Here is a 19,483-nt window from a genome sequence, read left to right as displayed (position 1 = left end):
GCGCACTTACGTCGGGAAGGCCTACTGGTTCACCCTTACCTCGACGACTGGCTGATTCGGGCGAAGTCAGAGAGCCTGTGTCGGCAAGCGGTATCCAGGGTGCTACAATTCTTGCAGTCCCTCGGCTGGGTGGTCAACTACAACAAGAGTCATCTGGAACCCACTCAGTCCTTGGAGTACCTTGGAGCCGTTTTCGACACAAAACGGGGCAGAGTGATTCTCTCTCAGGATCGGATATGCAAACTACAGTCTCAGGTACGACGACTTTTGTCTCAACACCGTCCGCGAGTCTGCGATTACCTGACAGTTCTCGGATCTATGGCCTCAACGCTGGCGTTAGTCCCTTGGGCGTTCGCTCACCTGCGGCCACTGCAGTCTTCATTGTTGTCCCGCTGGAAACCAATCTCAGAGGAATATTATCTTCCACTGCCTCTCGAGAATCAGGTGCGCTCCAGCCTGGGCTGGTGGCTGGATTCCAAACATCTCTCCTGTGGAGTATCTCTTCTTCTTCCCAACTGGACAGTGGTGACCACGGATGCCAGTCTTTCCGGTTGGGGTGCAGTTTGCCAAGAGAAATCGGTTCAGGGTCTATGGTCAGAAGATCAGACCCGGTGGTCTATCAACCGCCTAGAGTTCAGGGCGGTCCGTCTGGCATTGCAAGCTTTTCTACCCCTTGTACGAGGAAAGGCAATCCGAGTATTGTCGGACAACGCGACCACCGTGGCTTACATCAATCGCCAGGGAGGGACGAAAAGTCCTCAAGTAGCGGAGGAAGCATGTTCCTTGATGGCCTGGGCAGAGTGGCATCTCAGCGATCTCGCTGCGTCTCACATAGCAGGAGCCGACAATGTCCAGGCGGACTTCCTCAGCCGACACCACCTGGATCCCGGAGAGTGGGAGCTAACGGAAGAAGCGTTTCTTCTCATTTGCAGGACTTGGGGAACGCCCCACATGGATCTCATGGCCACGTGGAACAACGCAAAGGCTCCGAGATTTTTCAGTCGACGCCGAGAAAGAGGAGCAGAAGGGGTCGACGCGTTAGCACTTCCCTGGCCGGCGGAGGTGCTACTGTATGTGTTCCCACCATGGCCCATGATCGGCAAGATACTGCGGCGCATAGAATTGCACCCGTCCAACGTGATCATGGTGGCGCCGGAGTGGCCGCGCCGTCCGTGGTTTGCGGACCTGGTCCAGTTGTCGGTGGCGGCACCCCTTCGTCTACAGGGGTTTCCGGGGCTCCTTCGTCAGGGTCCCGTCTGTTTGGAGGATGCGGATCACTACTGTCTCGCGGCATGGCTTTTGAGAGGTATCGGTTGAAGCAAAAAGGTTACTCGGACGCGGTAGTTGCTACGTTGCTGAGATCCAGAAAACAATCCACGTCTCTGGCTTATGTTCGAGTCTGGGTAGTCTTTGAGGAGTGGTGCGTGGAGCGGGGTCTTAGTCCCACTTCCGCTGCTATTCCCGATATTTTGGCTTTTCTCCAGGCTGGGCTGGCCAAAGGCTTAGCGTGCAGTTCCCTACGGGTCCAAGTCGCGGCGCTTGGTTGTTTGCGTGGTAAGATTCGGGGAGTCTCCCTGGCTCTCCACCCGGATATCTCCCGTTTTCTTCGGGGGGCGAAACACCTCCGTCCTCCTTTGCGGCTCCCTTGTCCTTCTTGGAACCTCAACTGGGTGCTCTCGTCCTTATGCTCAGCTCCTTTTGAGCCTCTGAAGCATTCTACGATCAAAGATCTCACGTTAAAGACTGTATTCCTGGTAGCCATTGCTTCGGCTCGCCGGATTTCTGAGTTGCAAGCTCTATCCTGCAGAGAGCCCTTTTTGCGCTTTTCCGATTCAGGGGTTTCCTTGCGGACCGTTCCCTCTTTCTTGCCTAAGGTCGTATCGGCTTTTCATTTGAATCAATCGATTGAACTTCCCGTTTTCGCGGTTGGTGATTCTTCCAACCCGAAGTTGAGGGATTTGAGAAAACTAGATGTGCGAAGGTCTCTTCTTCGCTATCTAGAGGTCACAAATTCTTTTCGTTTAACAGATCATCTGTTTGTGTTGACGTCGGGTCCGAAGAAAGGTTCTGCGGCGTCCCGCACAACGATCGCCCGTTGGCTCAAGGACGCCATTGGTTCCGCGTACATTCTGCACGGTAAAACACCGCCAGTGGGTCTTCGAGCTCATTCGACAAGATCTCATGCGGCGTCCTGGGCGGAATCTTCTCAGGTTTCGCCTCAAGAGATTTGCAGGGCGGCTACCTGGAAATCGTTGCATACCTTCATTAAACATTACCGATTGGATGTTCAAGCTACTGATGCTGGGGGATTTGGAGAGAGGGTACTCCGAGCGGGACTCTCTGCTTCCCACCCTCGATAACTTAGCTCTGGTACATCCCAGGTGTCCTGGACTGATCCTGGTACGTACAGGGAAAGGAAAATTAGTTTCTTACCTGATAATTTTCGTTCCTGTAGTACCAAGGATCAGTCCAGGATCCCGCCCGCAGTGTGGCGCTATAGTAATGGAGAGTCCGCTCATTGTTGTTTTTTAATACGCTGACCCCTTCTTTTGTTCGCTCTCCCGGTTGGAGAGTCTGTTTTCCTGTAGGGGTGTTGGAGTTATTTTACTTAGTAAGTTTCTATGGTTAGCTATGTTGGCTTTTGGATTTTTCTACTTTGACATTACGTATGACTGAGGGGCTGTGACTGGCCCACAAGTTTTAATCTGTCTCCATCTACTGGTGCGGAGTCACAACCCAGGTGTCCTGGACTGATCCTTGGTACTACAGGAACGAAAATTATCAGGTAAGAAACTAATTTTCCTTTGTAGTTACATCAACTCGCAGGATAGGTGAACTGCAAGCTCTGGTGTCATACCCGCCGTATACAAAGTTTTGTCATGGCAAGGTGGTCCTACGGACACACCCAAAGTTCCTTCCCAAAGTGGTTTCAGAGTTCTATCTCAACCAGTCCATAGTGTTGCCTTTTTTTCCTGAGGGATCATACTCACCAAGGTGAGCATGCCCCCTGCACACATTGGATTGCGCTTCCCTTTTACTTGGAATGGACAGCACCCCACCGTACCTCCACTCAGCTTTTCATCTCCTTCGACAGAAACCAATTAGGAGTCAATGTCTCCAAGCAAACTCTATCCCACTGGCTAGCGGATTGCATCGTTTTCTGCTACGCACAGGCGGGGTTGCAACTTGATGGCCACGTAAAAGTTCACTCTGTCTGGGCCATGTCTGTCTCGGTGGCTCACTTGCATGCAGTTCCTATTCATGAAATTTGCAGAGCAGCGTCCTGGAATTCCCGCCACATTTTCACCTCGCATTATTGCCTGGACAAGGATGGCCAACAAGACCGTCATTTCAGACAGTCCATCTTTATTTATTTACAAGCTATTTTTTTACCGTCATTTGGAACGAGCCATCACAACGGTTTACAAATAGACACAATAAGAATAACAGTCTGTAAAATAATAAAAGAAATCTAAAAATCAATTAATAATAATTAACAATGACATCAATAAGTGAATAAATTAAACAAGTTTATCTTGGCTAAAAAACTAAAAAGTGCCAGCCTTTAAGATCCTAGGGTAAAAAATAGTAATTGTTTAATAAATAACTCATAAAATAATTTTAAAGAGAAAAAAATAATACCTGGTGATCGCAATTAAAATTGTGCAATGTATGCATAATTTAGCTGTTGCCAACCTTGTATGCTTGCTCGAAAAGCCAAGTTTTCAGCTGTTTTCTGAATATTTTTAAATCGCTTTGCAGCCTGATATTCATTGGAAGAGTATTCCACAATCTTGGACCTGCTAGGGAGATTGCTCTTTCACGAACTGTAATAAGACGTGCTGATGTTAGAGAGGGAATTTTTATTTATTTTATTTAACACTTTTCTATAGTAATCCTTTATTTGTGGATATAAGATTGCATTGTGGTATGTGGAGCCGAACTGCAGCATTAAGCCATTCAACCTGGTTGCCATATATTGCTTTGTGCAAAATGCATAGGACCTTATATTGAATGCGTTTGTCATCTGGTAACCAGTGTAGTTCTTTTAAAATAGGAGTAATATGATCTGTTTTTTTACAACCAGTTAATATTCTTGCAGCAGCGTTTTGAAGGATCTGTAGGGATCTAATCATTGATTTGGGTAGGCCCAGCATGAGGGAGTTACAATAGTCGGTGCCAGTAAAAATTAGAGATTGTAAAATAGTTCTAAAATCATTGTGATCTAAAAGAGGTTTAAGATGCTTTAATATTAAAAGTTTACTGAAGCCTTCTTTAATCTTTAATGAGATGTTTTTTTTAAATTTAGCTCAGGGTCAATCCATATTCCAAGAGCTCTGACTTTATCATTAAGTTTAATTGTAACATTCTCGAGCTGCATGGTACTGTTTTCTTTTGAAGATGATATTTTCCTTTCAAGTAACATGAATTCTGTCTTTTCGAGATTGATGCAGAGTCTCATGTGGGTTAGTAACTGTTTTATGACCTTAAGATACATTTCGGTTATTTTAAACATTTGTTCAATGGTATCTGAAATCAGAATGAGAATCTGGATATCATCAGCATAGATAAAGTATGTTAGGTCTAAACCAGACAGAAGTTGACATAGTGGGAGAAGATAAATATTGAAGAGGGTAGCTGAAAAAGAGGAACCCTATGAGACACCTGGGTCCAGAGTTAATGTATCTGACTTGCTGGAATTGAAGTGTACCTGGAAAGTTCTATTGCTTAGGTATGAAGTGAACCATTGTAAAGTTGACCCAGTAAGACCAATTTCAGTCTGCAGATGAGAGTTTTATGATTGACTGTGTCGAACGCAGCAGAGAGATCGAGAAGTATAAGGAGGTATCAATGCCCATTATTAAAACCCCTCATGATGGTGTCATCCTCCGTAATCTATTCCAGCCATGAAAACCCAACTCTCCCTCCATGGGCCCTGTCCTTGGGTGCAGGCCTGCTCCAATGGTGGCTGCAGTTCCAGTTGTTGTGCACATTAGCACCTGTTCTCTGCTGCCCATGTTTGGAGAGGCCTGGAGCTACTTAATCACCCATGTGTGAGGACTACTATCCTGCTTGTCCTTGGAGAAAGCAGAGTTGCTTACCTGAAACAGATGTTCTCCAAGGACAGCAGGATGGAAGTCCTCACAAGACCCATCCACTACCTCACACAGCTGATTTTTCTCGCGGTTTGTTGTTTTATTTTTTCGCGAACTCTATGTTATAAAACTGAAGAGGGACCCTGCGTGGACATGTGGATGGCAGCATGCTCGGTGTGCTTGTCAAAGTTTCCATACCGGGCTCCATCAGATGTTGTCACCCATGTGTGAAGACTAACATTCTGCTTTTCTTGGAGAACACCTGTTACAGATAAGCAACTCTGCTTTGTTCAAGACCTATGAGATGTCTAGGACTCTATGCTACTAGATATCTACAAAGAAGCCACAGGAGAATCATGCTGTTCTGAGCTGTGTACAGAATTCTGAAGAAACCATGAAGGCAAGCTGCTACTGTATAAAATCAATGTATTTCATTTTCTCTGTACAGCTCCTGCATTATATACGGAAGGTGCGTTTCCAAAACACCATGGGCCGGGAGATTTTCTTTGACCAAAAAGGCAACCTGCCAGCTTCTTATGACATTCTGAACTGGCACCTATCTTCAAGTGACTCCTTCACCTATGTAAACATTGGCTACTATGATTCTAGAGCAGCCAGTGGTCAGGACATCAAGATCAACACCAGTGCGATTATGTGGCATGACAACTATACACAGGTTAGGTGACACTTCTCTGTCTTCACAGAAAACAGATTGATAAGATGAAATCCAATTGAATATTTGACTTGGATAGACTTGATCAATCAAATTCAGGTTCACATTGCTTTGAATCCGACTCTGATTTATTTTTCATTAATTAAAAGGTGTCTGGGATCACCACTCCATATTCCAAGAGTTTGCCAGTCTTTATTTTGGGAAGGCTTTTATGAAAAGACATAGCAAACGTTAGTAGTAGTCAATATGTTATAGTATACTTTGGTAACTAAAGAGAGGTATTACTACTGGAAGAAGTGACATAATAATACCTCTGTACTGTGCAGATCTCTGGTGTAATCTCATGTTGAGTATTGGATGAATTATGGAAACCTCACCAACAAAAGCCGGAAACAGTTCAAGGAAGGACCAATAAAATTCCCAAAAAATGGTGCATGACCTGTATTATTTTATTTATATATTTATTAAAATATTTATTGACTGCCATTCCAAAGGTCATGGCAATTTACAATAATACATTCATATTATAACATAATGTCTCTGTAATGCAATTATGAAATAAAAACCACTATAAAGTACAACACACCATAAAATCAAAAAATATGCACTACAATAATATACATAATACAATAAAATATAAACTGCAGTAAAAGCTATCTTGACCATTCTGGTAAATGTAATATTTGCCTGTTTGATGTTATTCTATCATCTTACTTGCAACAATCAATATTTAATTATACTATCCTTAAAAGTTAGATTAAAAAGCCATGTTTCCAAACTCTTTATAAAAATCTTACTGTCGGAAATGTTCCCACCCATGAGCCAGCAGAGTAGTCAGGAGAATCTCACAGGCAGGACACAATAGAACAATATCCCCATGAAGATTAAAGTCACCCATAAAGACAGTTGAGGACAAGACAAGTTTCAGATCAGAAAGCAATTAAATTAACGGTGATGTATTATGCTGAAGCAACACTGGAAGGCAATAAACTAAACAGATATTTACCCTAGGGGTGTGCATTCGTTTTGAACGCATTTGCAATCCGCAACTTATTATTTTTTTTAACTTAAAAAAGTGATGATGCGCAACGATCGCGATTTCCAACTTATTCAACATAGCTATGTTGAATACGTTGAACCGCGAGGCGCGCGCTTTTCTCGCCGCCATTAGCTGCGAGCTCGGAGCCCCGGATTACCTCAAAATGGCGGCGCCCCTGCGGTAACCATGCCGACCTGTCTGACCCATTCCTGTGAGTCGCAGTGACTCACAGGAAAGGGTCGGACAGGTCGGCATGGATACCGGAACGCAGCAAATCTGCGTTCACGTTTTCAGAGAAGCACTGAATGCAGCGAATCGCGCTGTCATTCAGTGCTTCTCTGAGGATTTACTGACGAGCCAGCACTATATAAGCAGCAGCACGAGGACTCACGCACATGGGCTTGGAATTTTAGGTGAAACAATTCTATTTAAAGATTCAGTACGGAATTTAGGATGTATATTTGAAGCTAAACTTTCTTTTAAGAATCATTTTCAACAAGTTTTAAAATCAGGATACTTAAAGCTTAGATTATTGCGACATCTTAAGTTTGTTCTTGATAAGCTTGATTTTTACACAGGGCCGGATTTTAAAAAGGTTACGCGCATAAGTTATGCGCATAACCCTCTTAAAAGGCCCCTGCGTGCGCCGAGCCTATTTTACATAGGATCGGCGGCGCGTGCAAGCCTCGGGACACGCGTATGTCCCGGGGCTTTGCAAAGAGGGCGTGTTGGGGGTGTGTCGGGTGGGCGGCGTGAATTTCGGGGCAGGGGGCGTGTTGGGGGCGTGATGCCGGCCCAGTGGGCGTGGTTGAGGCCTCTGGACCAGCCCCCGGGTCGGGTGATGGCGCGCCAGCAGTCCGGAGGCGCGCACAGATTTACCCCTGCCGGAGGCCTGATGCGCGAACAAAAGTACACACGCGCACTCTCTTTTAAATATACCCCACAGTGTTCAAGCATTTGCATTAACAATAGTAGATTTCTGCAATTCTTTGTTTGTGAGACTGGAAGCAGCTTCTCTAAGGGCATTTTAGGTCCTATAAAATTCCGCAACATGTCAAATATATATGTATTTATTTATTTATTTATGCTAAAGCTTCTATTCCACTCTCTCCAATAGTAAATTGCCAACAGTGGAAGCATATTTCTCCACACCTCCAAGACCTGCATTGGTTGCCAATGAAATATCTTATCGATTTCAAGATTTCGATTTTAGTTTTTAAAGTATTGAAATTTGAAGGACCATCTTATTTACCAAATCTTTTGAAATACTACATTCCTGCTCGTTCTTTGCAATCCAGTGATAGGAAGTACTGGTAATCCCATCAGCAAAAGAAGTAAGATTAAATATGTCAAGATCTAGAAGTTTTTATGTGATGGGGCCTAAGCTATGGAACTCCTTGCCAGAGAAATTGCGTACAATTGACAAAATTTTTCTTTTTAGAAAATATTTAAAAGCTCATTTATTTAAGCAAATTTTAAACCTGGAATTAGTGTGTTCTCATTGATGGCTAGCATGATAAAAGGTTTGTTGTAGATTTTTATGTATTTGAATTATTTATTTATTTATTTGTTTGCTTGTTTAGGTGTTTTATATACCGTCACTCCAAGATAAGATAACAATGGTTATTATTTGCTGTATTTTAAGATTGTTTGATTTAAAGATGTTGCAACCCACCTAGTACAATTGTTTCACAATACACGGGATATAAATAGTATTAAATAAAATAATTTTGGCTGAAAAAGAGAGTCCCTTGGTTCATTATTAATAGATAAATTTGCTCTGTTCCCCTTCACACTTCTCTCCATTAAGGCTCCCGTCTCTATCTGCAGTGAGAGCTGTGGTCCTGGGTTCCGGAAGGCCATTCTGGATGGGCAACCTGCCTGCTGCTTTGACTGCGTCCCCTGCTCTGAAGATGAGTTTAGTAACCAAACAGGTGAGTGCTATGAATTCCACCCTGTAATGAGCAGTTCTTTTAGGATGGAGGATTGGTATTAGAGGGTATGGGGGTTCCATCTAGATCAGTTTAATGGGCAAAACCTTTACTGGAATTTTCAATTCTGAACAGGTGCTAATAGACAGACATCTTCCAACTTATACATTTGAATCTTAAAAATTACATTTCCCAACAAGAATTATATTGTATTGTATATATATATGATGTGATCTCAGAGGAGACCTATGAGGTCCTGGAAGCTAACAAACATTCTATATCTATAATATGCATGGTGAAGTCTGTCTGGTGGAGGAGGAGGGGTCTGCTCAAGTGTGCATGGATACACTGGAAGTCACCAGGGAGCGCTGTTCATCATCTGTCACACATACTATGCAAAGCTGCACATCCCTGGAAAACACAGAGGCAACAACTGGTAGAGTAAAGGGGCCTGGAAGGCTATGAGGTAAATATTAAGACCCGCGAACATGTGCACATGTTTGCCAGCTCACGTACATGGACACATCGATTTTATAACATACATGCGCATATGCGTGTGTATGTGAACCTGTTCCCTGTACGTACCAGGATCAGTCCAGGACACCTGGGTTGTGACTCCGCACCAGTAGATGGAGACAGATTAAAACTTGTGGGCGGAGCCATATATAAGCCCCTGTGCCAGTCACAGCCCCTCAGTCTTACTCTGTCTCCAGTAGATGGTGCAGGTCCAGTCACAGTCCTTCCTGACCTGATTCTGGTGTTTGTCAGGTTTGGTTTTTTGAATTAGTTTTTTGTTAGGTCTATTTGTTCTGGGCTAAATTGGGTTTCTTTTTAATTCTTTCCCGGTTGCCCTGCCTCCCAGGGGAGTTGAGAGGTCCTGAGGGGACTACCCTCCCCCGGTCGAGGCCGCTGCCAGGGTTGAGGACCCGGCTGAGCTAGTGGCAGCGTCAGGGGTGACACCAGGGAGCCTGGTTCACTCACCCCTGCAGGAAATAGGGCTTTCAGAACCTGGGACAGCGCTTTTTTCTGTAAAAAAAAAAAAAAAAGTTTTACTTTTATTTTTTTGCGGCTCGCTGTTCCTTGGCGTTGCCGTTCCGTTTCGGTCGGTGGGGGGCGTCGCCTGAAGGGGGGAGGTCGCCGAATTGCGCCGTTTTGATTATTTTGAATTTTTTTCTTCTGAGGTGAATTTTCTGTTCGCGTCTCTGTTTTCCCGCGTTCGCCGGCATGCCTCGCGGTTCGCAGTGCAGGGCCTGCGGCTCGGCGCGCGCGCGTCTCTCCCGGGACAGCCTTTGTTCGGCTTGTGTCCCGGGTGATGAGGGCACCTCAGCAGCACCTCGGAGAGCTCGGTCCCGGGTCGCGCGATCGCCGCCGCCGCCGCGAGGTGGGGGCCCCTCTGTCACCCCTCAGGAGCTGTTCCCGCTTAGTGCGGGAGTGGCAGCCATTTTGGCCACGGGCCGGGAAATTTCCAGAGAGACAGTGGGGGCTTCGTCTCTACCTCCAGCGCTTTCCCTGCAGCGTGACAAAGCGAGGGAGGTCCCCTTGGAGGGGATTCGGTCCCCGGGGGACTTGAGTAGCGATTCAGCGGGTTCCGGAGAATTTTCTGAGGACTTTGCGCTGTTACTGCGCAAAGTCCTCAGATATAAGCGCAGCAAGCGCATACGGGGGGATGTCTCGCGTACTGCTATCCGCAAGTCCCCGCCTCGGAAAAAGAAGGCCAGGAAGGGTGCGGAGATCGCCCAGAGTTCGTCCCGAGGGAAGCGGCTTCCCCGGGGGCTGCCGCAGGAATCGGATTCCGAGGATTCCTCCGGGACGGATACGGAGGCCTCCGAAGAGCCCCTGATGGGGGCCGGGACGGCAGCACCGGATGCAACGGCACAGCCTAGTGCAGGGAAAGGTGCACAGGCCTTAGACGGGGATGACCCCAAGGTGGTGCGGCTATTCCGCAGAGAGGAACTGTCACCTCTCATCCCAGCCATTCTCCAGGAGCTGGGGATTGAGGCTCCCCCAGTGGTGGTCCGCCAGGAGGCGAACATGGATCCCGTTTTGCTCGGCCTCACAGGGCCGGCGGTCGCCTTCCCTTTTCATTTCTCATCCACGGATATCCTCTTCAAGGAATGGGATACTCCGGAGCTGGGTTTGAAAGTCAGCAAAGCCATGGATAAGCTCTACCCTTTACCGGAGGAGGCGTTGGAACTCCTCAGACTCCCGAAGGTGGATGCGGCGGTCTCCGCTGTCACGAAGAGGTCTACCATCCCGGTCACGGGAGCAACTGCCCTCCGGGATATTCAGGACCGAAAGTTGGAGGTTCAACTCAAAAAGATTTTTGAGGTTTCCGCCCTAGGAGTACGAGCTGCCATTTGCACGAACTTTGCTATGCGTGCTAGTCTGCGCTGGGCCCAAGTATTGCAGGCTAATGCGGATCTCTCTCCGGAGGAGGCTTCCCAAGCAGATAGGTTGGAAGCGGCTATTGCATATGGGGCTGATGCGCTCCATGATCTTTTACGCACTTCAGCTAGGTCCATGGTAGCAGCGGTGTCGGCACGCCGTCTTCTTTGGCTACGCAACTGGGCGGCGGATGGTTCGTCCAAGGCTCACCTCGGGGCGTTACCCTTTAAAGGGAAATTGCTGTTCGGAAAGGAGTTAGATGACTTAATGGTTTCTCTAGGTGAGAACCGAGCGTTTAAGCTGCCAGAGGATAGGGCCCGGGCGCGCTCTTCTTTTTCCAGCAGAGCTCGTTTCCGGGGATCCCGAAAGTCCAGGCCACAAAGATCCACCGGGTCCTCTTATAGACCGTCCTCTTCTCGGAACACTCACTGGCAGCAGTCCTTTCGAGGCAAACGTTTTGGCAGGCAAGGAGGAGCCCCGTCGGGTGCGGGGTCCAAGCCTTCGCAATGAAGTTCGGCCGGCCCATCCCTCCTTGCGTCCTCAGCACGTTGTCCCAAACGTGGGGGCGCGTCTATCCTTGTTCCTCGAGGAATGGGCCAGCATTATGTCGGATCAGTGGGTCCTCAATGTGATAAGACACGGTTACGAGTTAGATTTTGCTCGCATCCCAGTGGACAAATTCCTGGTCTCGCCCTGCAAAGATCCCAAGAAGAAAGCGGCGGTGCTAGATACCATTCGAAGACTAGAAAGCTTGGGGGCCATCTCTCCGGTTCCGGCCGATCAGTACGGCAAGGGCCGTTATTCCATTTACTTCATAGTTCCCAAGAAAGACGGCACTTTCCGACCCATTCTGGATCTCAAAGGAGTCAACAGATGCCTTCGGGTCCCTCACTTCAAGATGGAGACCATTCGTTCAGTGATTGCGTCAGTGCGGCCAGGAGAATTCCTTGCGTCACTAGATCTCACAGAAGCATACCTTCATGTGGGCATCCAACCAGCGTTCCAGCGGTTCCTACGGTTTTGCATTCTGGGAAGACACTTCCAGTTCCGGGCTCTTCCGTTCGGCCTGGCGACAGCGCCTCGGACATTCACGAAAGTGATGGTGGTGGTGGCGGCGCACTTAGGTCGGGAAGGCCTCCTGGTTCACCCTTACCTCGACGATTGGCTGATTCGGGCGAAGTCAGAGAGCTTGTGTCGGCAGGCGGTAGCCAAGGTGCTTCAATTCTTGCAGTCCCTGGGCTGGGTGGTCAACTACAACAAGAGTCATCTGGAACCCACTCAGTCCTTGGAGTATCTAGGAGCCGTCTTCGACACAAAACGGGGCAGAGTGATTCTCTCTCAGGAACGGATATGCAAATTACAGTCTCAGGTGCGACGGCTTTTGTCTCAGCACCGTCCGCGAGTCTGCGATTACCTGACGGTTCTCGGATCTATGGCCTCCACGCTGGCGTTAGTCCCTTGGGCATTCGCTCACCTACGGCCGCTGCAGTTTTCATTGCTTTCCCGCTGGAAACCGATTTCAGAGGAATTTTATCTTCCACTGCATCTCGACAGTCAGGCGCGCTCCAGCCTGAGCTGGTGGCTGGACTCCAAACATCTCTCCTGTGGAGTATCTCTTCTCCTTCCCAACTGGACAGTGGTGACCACAGATGCCAGTCTTTCCGGTTGGGGTGCAGTCTGCCAAGGGAAATCGGTTCAAGGTCTGTGGTCAGAAGATCAGACCCGGTGGTCTATCAACCGCCTAGAGTCCAGGGCGGTCCGTCTGGCATTGCAAGCTTTTCTACCCCTCGTACGAGGAAAGGCGATCCGAGTATTGTCGGACAACGCTACCACCGTGGCTTACATCAATCGCCAGGGCGGGACGAAAAGCCCTCAAGTAGCGGAGGAAGCGCGTTCCTTGATGGCCTGGGCAGAGCGGCATCTCAGCGATCTCGCTGCGTCTCACATAGCAGGAGTCGACAATGTCCAGGCGGACTTCCTCAGCCGGCACCACCTGGATCCGGGAGAGTGGGAGCTGGCGGAAGAAGCGTTTCTTCTCATTTGCAGGACTTGGGGAACGCCCCACATGGACCTGATGGCCACGTGGCACAACTCAAAAGCTCCGAGATTTTTCAGTCGTCGACGAGAAAGAGGAGCAGAAGGGGTCGACGCGTTAGCTCTTCCCTGGCCAGCGGAGGTGCTACTGTATGTGTTCCCACCGTGGCCCATGATCGGCAAAATCCTGCGGCGCATAGAATTGCACCCGTCCAACGTGATCATGGTGGCGCCGGAATGGCCGCGCCGTCCGTGGTTTGCGGATCTGATCCAATTGTCGGTGGCGCCGCCCCTTCGTCTACAGGGGTTTCCGGGGCTCCTTCGTCAGGGCCCCGTCTGTTTAGAGGATGCGGATCACTTCTGTCTCGCGGCATGGCTTTTGAGAGGAATCGTTTGAAGCGCAAAGGTTACTCAGATGCGGTAGTTGCCACATTGCTGAGATCCAGGAAGCAGTCTACATCTCTGGCCTATGTTAGAGTCTGGGTAGTTTTTGAAGAGTGGTGCGTAGAGCGGGGTCTGGATCCCACTTCCGCTACTATTCCTGATATTTTGGCTTTTCTCCAGGCTGGGCTGGCCAAAGGTTTAGCATGCAGTTCCCTACGGGTCCAAGTGTCGGCGCTTGGTTGTTTGCGTGGTAAAGTCAGGGGAGTCTCCCTGGCTCTCCACCCTGATATTTCCCGTTTTCTTAGGGGAGCGAAACACCTCCGTCCTCCTTTGCGGTTCCCTTGTCCATCTTGGAACCTCAACTGGGTGCTCTCGGCCTTATGCTCAGCTCCGTTTGAGCCTCTTAAGCGGTCTACGATCAAAGATCTCACGTTGAAGACTGTATTCCTGATAGCGATTGCGTCCGCTCGTCGAGTTTCCGAGTTGCAGGCTTTGTCCTGTAGGGAGCCCTTCTTGCGCATTTCCGATTCGGGGGTTTCCTTGCGGACCGTTCCATCTTTTCTGCCTAAGGTCGTATCGGCTTTTCATTTGAATCAATCAGTTGAACTTCCTTCTTTTGCGGTAGGGGAGTCTTCTGACCCGAAATCAAGGGACTTGAGAAAGCTAGATGTGCGGAGGTCTCTTCTTCGCTATCTAGAGGTCACAAATTCTTTTCGGTTGACGGATCATCTGTTTGTGTTGACATCGGGTCCAAAGAAAGGTTCTGCTGCGTCCCGCACGACGATCGCCCGTTGGCTCAAGGAGGCCATTGGTTCCGTGTACATTTTGCGCGGTAAATCACCGCCGGTGGGTCTTCGTGCTCATTCAACGAGGTCTCATGCTGCGTCTTGGGCGGAATTTTCTCAGGTATCGCCTCAAGAGATTTGTAGGGCAGCTACCTGGAAATCGTTGCATACATTCATTAAACATTACCGGTTGGATGTTCAGGCTGCTGATGCTGGGGGATTTGGAGAGAGGGTACTCCGAGCGGGACTCTCTGCTTCCCACCCTCGGTAACTTAGCTCTGGTACATCCCAGGTGTCCTGGACTGATCCTGGTACGTACAGGGAAAGGAAAATTAGTTTCTTACCTGATAATTTTCGTTCCTGTAGTACCAAGGATCAGTCCAGGATCCCGCCCGCAGTATTGCGCTATAGTAACGGAGAGTCCGCTCATTGTTGTTTTTTAATACGCTGACCCCTTGTTTTGTTCGCTCTCCCGGTTGGGGAGTCTGTTTTCCTGTAGGGGTGTTGTAGTTGTTTTTTGGTTTTCTTAGTGAATTTCTATAGTTAGCTATGTTGGCTTTTGGATTTTCTACTTTGACATTACGTATGACTGAGGGGCTGTGACTGGCACAGGGGCTTATATATGGCTCCGCCCACAAGTTTTAATCTGTCTCCATCTACTGGTGCGGAGTCACAACCCAGGTGTCCTGGACTGATCCTTGGTACTACAGGAACGAAAATTATCAGGTAAGAAACTAATTTTCCTTTACATAATCTATTATATGCGCATACATGTGCACATGACTTTATATTGACGTGCGCATGTGTGCACAAATGCTGCCTCGATCACGTAAGTGGGGGCATTTTAATACATTCATGCGCTGTCGCAAATACCTGCCTTCCCAGTTCTTTCCCCATTTACCCCAGAAAAGGAGAGGACTTCCTAAACCCTCTAGCGAACTTCCTCCCTTTTACCCTATTAGCCCCAACCCTTACAACCCCACTAAGTTTTTGTTATTTTCTTACTTATACGCCATTCCTAGCAGAAGTAAAGTTTCGCGATAGGGAACCCCGGCACGTGCTCGAGCACATAAATACTTACTCACAGACTTCATATTAAAGACTCGGCCTGCCCATGCTCCACCCCTTTCTTGATCTTTTTCATTTGTGTGCATACCAGGAGATACACGCATACTTGCGTGGTTTTTTAAATCTGCGCGTTGCACGCCAGACCAAGTCACACAGATATCTCCCAGCTTTGGCGCGTGTAGCATTTTTTAAATCCGCTAGCAAATGAAAGAGGATGAATGCAGACTCACAAGTGTGCGGGGGGGATATGGACGAGAGTGCTAGGTTCAAGTGTAATTATTTCCCACTGAAGTTTCAATAGGTGTCAGCTAACTTATCTGGCTAACGTAGCCTACCACCCAGCTGAATATATCTGGCTAGCTTTAGTACACCTCTATGGAGGGACAAGTGTTAGCTGGATAACTTATCTGGCTAACTCACCTCTCCCCGTGACGCCCATTCTCTTCCCTCCACTTAAGAGGATAAATAATTAAAAGTGAATTTGAAAAGCCCGATGCGTGCTGAAATTATCTTCAAAGCTCCGAAATGCACACAGAACTTGGGCTGCGCGCACATCTCACTGCGATTAAACAAAGGGGTGGGCGTGGTCTGGGCGGGGCATGTGTGCTCCGGGGCAGATCCAAAAGATGTGCATGTCAATACTTACACACCTGCTTGCACACCCAGGTGCCATGCTGTGTAATTTTACTTCTGCTATGGAAGAGGTTTAACTTACAAATAACAAAAATAGCCATTTCTCCTGGGTTTAAAGGGACTGAGGAAACTGGGGGGCGTGCAGGCTATTAAACCAGGGGGGTTTGGAGGACTTAGCTTTTAACTGGGTGAACTGGTGGATGAACTGGGGAAACTGGCAATAGTGTGGATGAGCGCCCATTATGAAATACCCTCACTTACATGGTAGAAATGGGATTTACGCACCTAAGCGTGCACCCACTTACAACTGAGCAGACGTGTGCGCGACCTGTGTATTTTATAGCATGCGCGTGTATGCACCTGCAAGTTATACAATTGCCGCACCCCGGGGCTCCGCTTTGTAACCGTCTTAAAGGTGAATTTTAAAAGCCTGGCACACACATTAATTAGAGGATGAACTAATAAGTCAGGCTTGATCATCGAGTGGATTTCAAAAGCCACCTGAATCCGTGTGAATCTCCAGGAATGCACGCATCAAAGTTTTACAAAAAGGGCAGCACGTGGGCATGGTCTGGGTAGGGAATGGGTGTTTTGGAGCATGAATCAGAGATGTTCGCATAAATACTTACGTGCCTGGGCACACGCCTAGATTCCCTGTACGTACCAGGATCAGTCCAGACTCCTGGGTTTTGCCCCCCCTCTAGCAGATGGAGACAGAAGTTTACAAACCAAACTCCGCCTATATCTAGGCTGGTGCCACCTACAGTCTGGCAGTATTGTTCTGTCTCCTAGCAGGTGGAGAGGGTGCAAAACCTACAGTCTGTGTGTTTTGGGCCTAGGAGTTAGGCGATTGTAAAAAAAAAAAAAAAAAAAAGGTAGGTGTTAGTGATAGGGGGGGAGGACCGCAGAGGCTTGCCGGCTGGTCCCGGCCCCCGCCTCCCAGGGGAGGGTAAGGTCCTGAGGGGACCGTTCCCCCTGGTAGAGGCAGCCGAGGAGTGGGAGAGCCCCATATCCGGCATTTCAGGACTGGGGGTGATACCGGTGGTGCCGGCTCACTCCCCCCAGCTGACTCCGGACCCGAGGTAACTTACAAAAAAAAAAAAAAGTTGGTTTCTTCTCTGTTTTTTGTTGTATGCTTAGTTGTAGGCTGTTCCGCTGGGGTTTTCTCTCTCTCTCCTTCGATCGCGCGGCGAGCGAGGGAGGGCTCTGTGTGCTGTTTTTGGATGCGCGGCTCTTCTCCTTGTCTTCGCCGCGGTCATGCCTCGGCAGTCGGCTTACCGGGCCTGCGGGTCCGTGGCGGCGCGGCTGTCCAGGGACAGCCTGTGCTCCGGGTGTGTGGGAGGGGGAGAGGGAGGCTCGACGCCTGCGTCGGGGGCCCGGGGAGGTAGGCAGCCTCGCCCCGGGTCCACCGCGACTTCCTCGGCGGTATCGGGGGGGGGTTGTCTTCGGCGGCCATTTTAGAAAATTTTTCGGCGGGAATGGCAGCCATGTTTTCTTCTCGGAGAGCCGAGAAAAGCGCGGGCCGGAGAGAGAGCGGGGAAGTGGACGCCCCGCCGCGTTTGTCACCCCAGCAGGGACCTGCTGGGGGGAGGAGGCCTGCGAGGCCCACCAGAGAGGATTCCTCCGTGGATGAAGAGGAAGAGGAGGGGTCCTCAGACTCCTCTTTTAATTCCCAGTTTGTGCTACTTATGCACAAGGCCTTTAAGGCCCGCCGCATGGCCCGAGAGCGGACCCAGGGAAATTCGCCCTCAGACCTAGGTCCCTTGACAGAAAAAAGGGCAAAGTCTGGGCCGGGGCCTGAGGGCCCGGCCAGGGTTCGACCCCTTCGATCTCGGGGGGCAGGGGGCCAACAAGACTCCTCTACGGAGTCAGAAGAACCGGAGGAACCAATGGAGGACCAGGATTTCCCGTCCCAACCCCCGAGGGGGGTGACGGAGAAACGGGGTCCAAAGTCTCGACAGTACCTCATGGAGCTGAGGGGGATGATCCGAAGGTTGTCAGATTGTTTAGGAAAGACGAACTGGGGCCCCTCATTCCGGAGATCCTGGGGGAGCTGGGAATCCCGCTTCCGCAGGTTGAATCGTGTCTCAGGCAGACGGATCCGGTTGTATTGGGGCTAAGGGGTCCTTCCTCAGCATTCCCCTTACATTTTTCGGCGTCGGATTTACTTTTTAAGGAGTGGGATACTCCAGATTTGGGGCTGAAAGTGGCTAAAGCCATGGATAAATTATATCCACTACCAGAGGACGTGCTGGAGCTGTTGCGCTTACCGAAAATAGATTCGGCGGTGGCAGCGGTAACGAAAAAGACCACCATCCCGGTGACCGGAGGTACCGCGCTTAAGGATTTACAGGATAGAAAGTTGGAAGTTCAGCTGAAACGAATCTTTGAGGTCTCGGCACTGGGTATTCGTGTGGCGATTTGCAGTAATTTTTCTCTGAGAGCAGGGCATCGCTGGGCGCAACAGCTTTTGGCCAACGAGTCTTTGTCATCGGATGAGGTGTGCCAGGCAAGTCGTTTGGAGGCGGTCATTGCCTATAGTGCAGATGCCTTTTATGATCTGTTGCGCACATCGGCCAGAACCATGGTATCGGCGGTAGCGGCGCGGCGGCTGCTATGGCTCCGTCATTGGGCGGCAGACGGGACTTCCAAGGCACGGTTGGGCTCCTTACCCTTTAAGGGGAAGTTGTTGTTTGGCAAGGAATTGGAGGATCTGATTGAATCCTTAGGCGAGAATAAGGTGCATCGCTTGCCAGAGGATAGGCCCAGGTACCGTGGGGCACCAGCCTCTCGTCCTCGTTTTCGTGGCGGTCGCCGACCGCGGACGGCTCGAGGATCGACCTCGTTTCGTCACAGTGCTACCCGGCAGCAGTCGTATTCTCAGTCCTTTCGTGGGCGCCGTTTCAGTCGTCCGGGAGCCAATCAGAATGTGCAAGGCGGGAAGCCTGCACAGTGATGTGAGGCCGGTCCGTTCCGTCGTACCCAAGATTGGTGGCAGGTTAAGCCGGTTTTACGAGGAATGGACCAGGATTACATCCGATCAGTGGGTACTAGAAGTGATAAGACACGGTTACGCGTTAGATTTTTTACACCGGCCGCTCCGGTGTTTCCTGGTGTCGCCTTGCGGTTTTTCAGAAAAGCGCCGGGCGGTGCGATCGACCCTAGTTCGGCTGTGAGATCTCGGGGCAATTGTTCCGGTGCCTCCCGCCGAGCTCCGACAGGGCCGATACTCCATTTACTTCGTAGTGCCCAAGAAGGAAGACATGTTCCGTCCCATTCTCGACCTAAAAGCGGTCAACAGGTGTCTGAGGATTCCTCGGTTCCGAATGGAAACATTGCGTTCAGTGATCGCGTCCGTAAGGAAGGGAGAATTCTTGGCATCCCTGGATCTCACGGAAGCATACCTACACATTGCCATTCAGCCGGACCACCAGCAGTTTCTTCGATTTGCGGTA

The 19,483-nt window shown here is 49.3% G+C and overlaps 1 protein-coding gene across 5 annotated transcripts in view; it reads left to right on the top strand.

Annotated features, from left to right (window-relative positions):
- LOC115080772 (extracellular calcium-sensing receptor-like) overlaps window positions 1-19,483 on the top strand; it is a 168,152-nt gene that overhangs the window by 8,737 nt on the left and 139,932 nt on the right. For 4 of the 5 annotated variants that reach the window (XM_029585172.1, XM_029585176.1, XM_029585177.1 and 1 more), the window contains one exon: window positions 8,619-8,742. Coding sequence is in view for 1 of the 5 variants with exons in the window: in XM_029585175.1 (XP_029441035.1) it covers window positions 9,201-9,205 (5 nt within the window). In the remaining 4 variants the exon portion in view is untranslated. Of the gene's footprint in view, window positions 1-8,618; window positions 8,743-9,040; window positions 9,206-19,483 lie in introns of all 5 variants that reach the window. The other variant, XM_029585175.1, reaches the window with a different exon arrangement.

The sequence above is a fragment of the Rhinatrema bivittatum genome, chromosome 19, assembly GCF_901001135.1.
Source record: "Rhinatrema bivittatum chromosome 19, aRhiBiv1.1, whole genome shotgun sequence".
NCBI classification, from domain to species: Eukaryota; Metazoa; Chordata; class Amphibia; order Gymnophiona; family Rhinatrematidae; genus Rhinatrema; species Rhinatrema bivittatum.
Note: the sequence above shows the minus strand (reverse complement) of the source record. Positions and strands in the feature narration are given on the sequence as shown.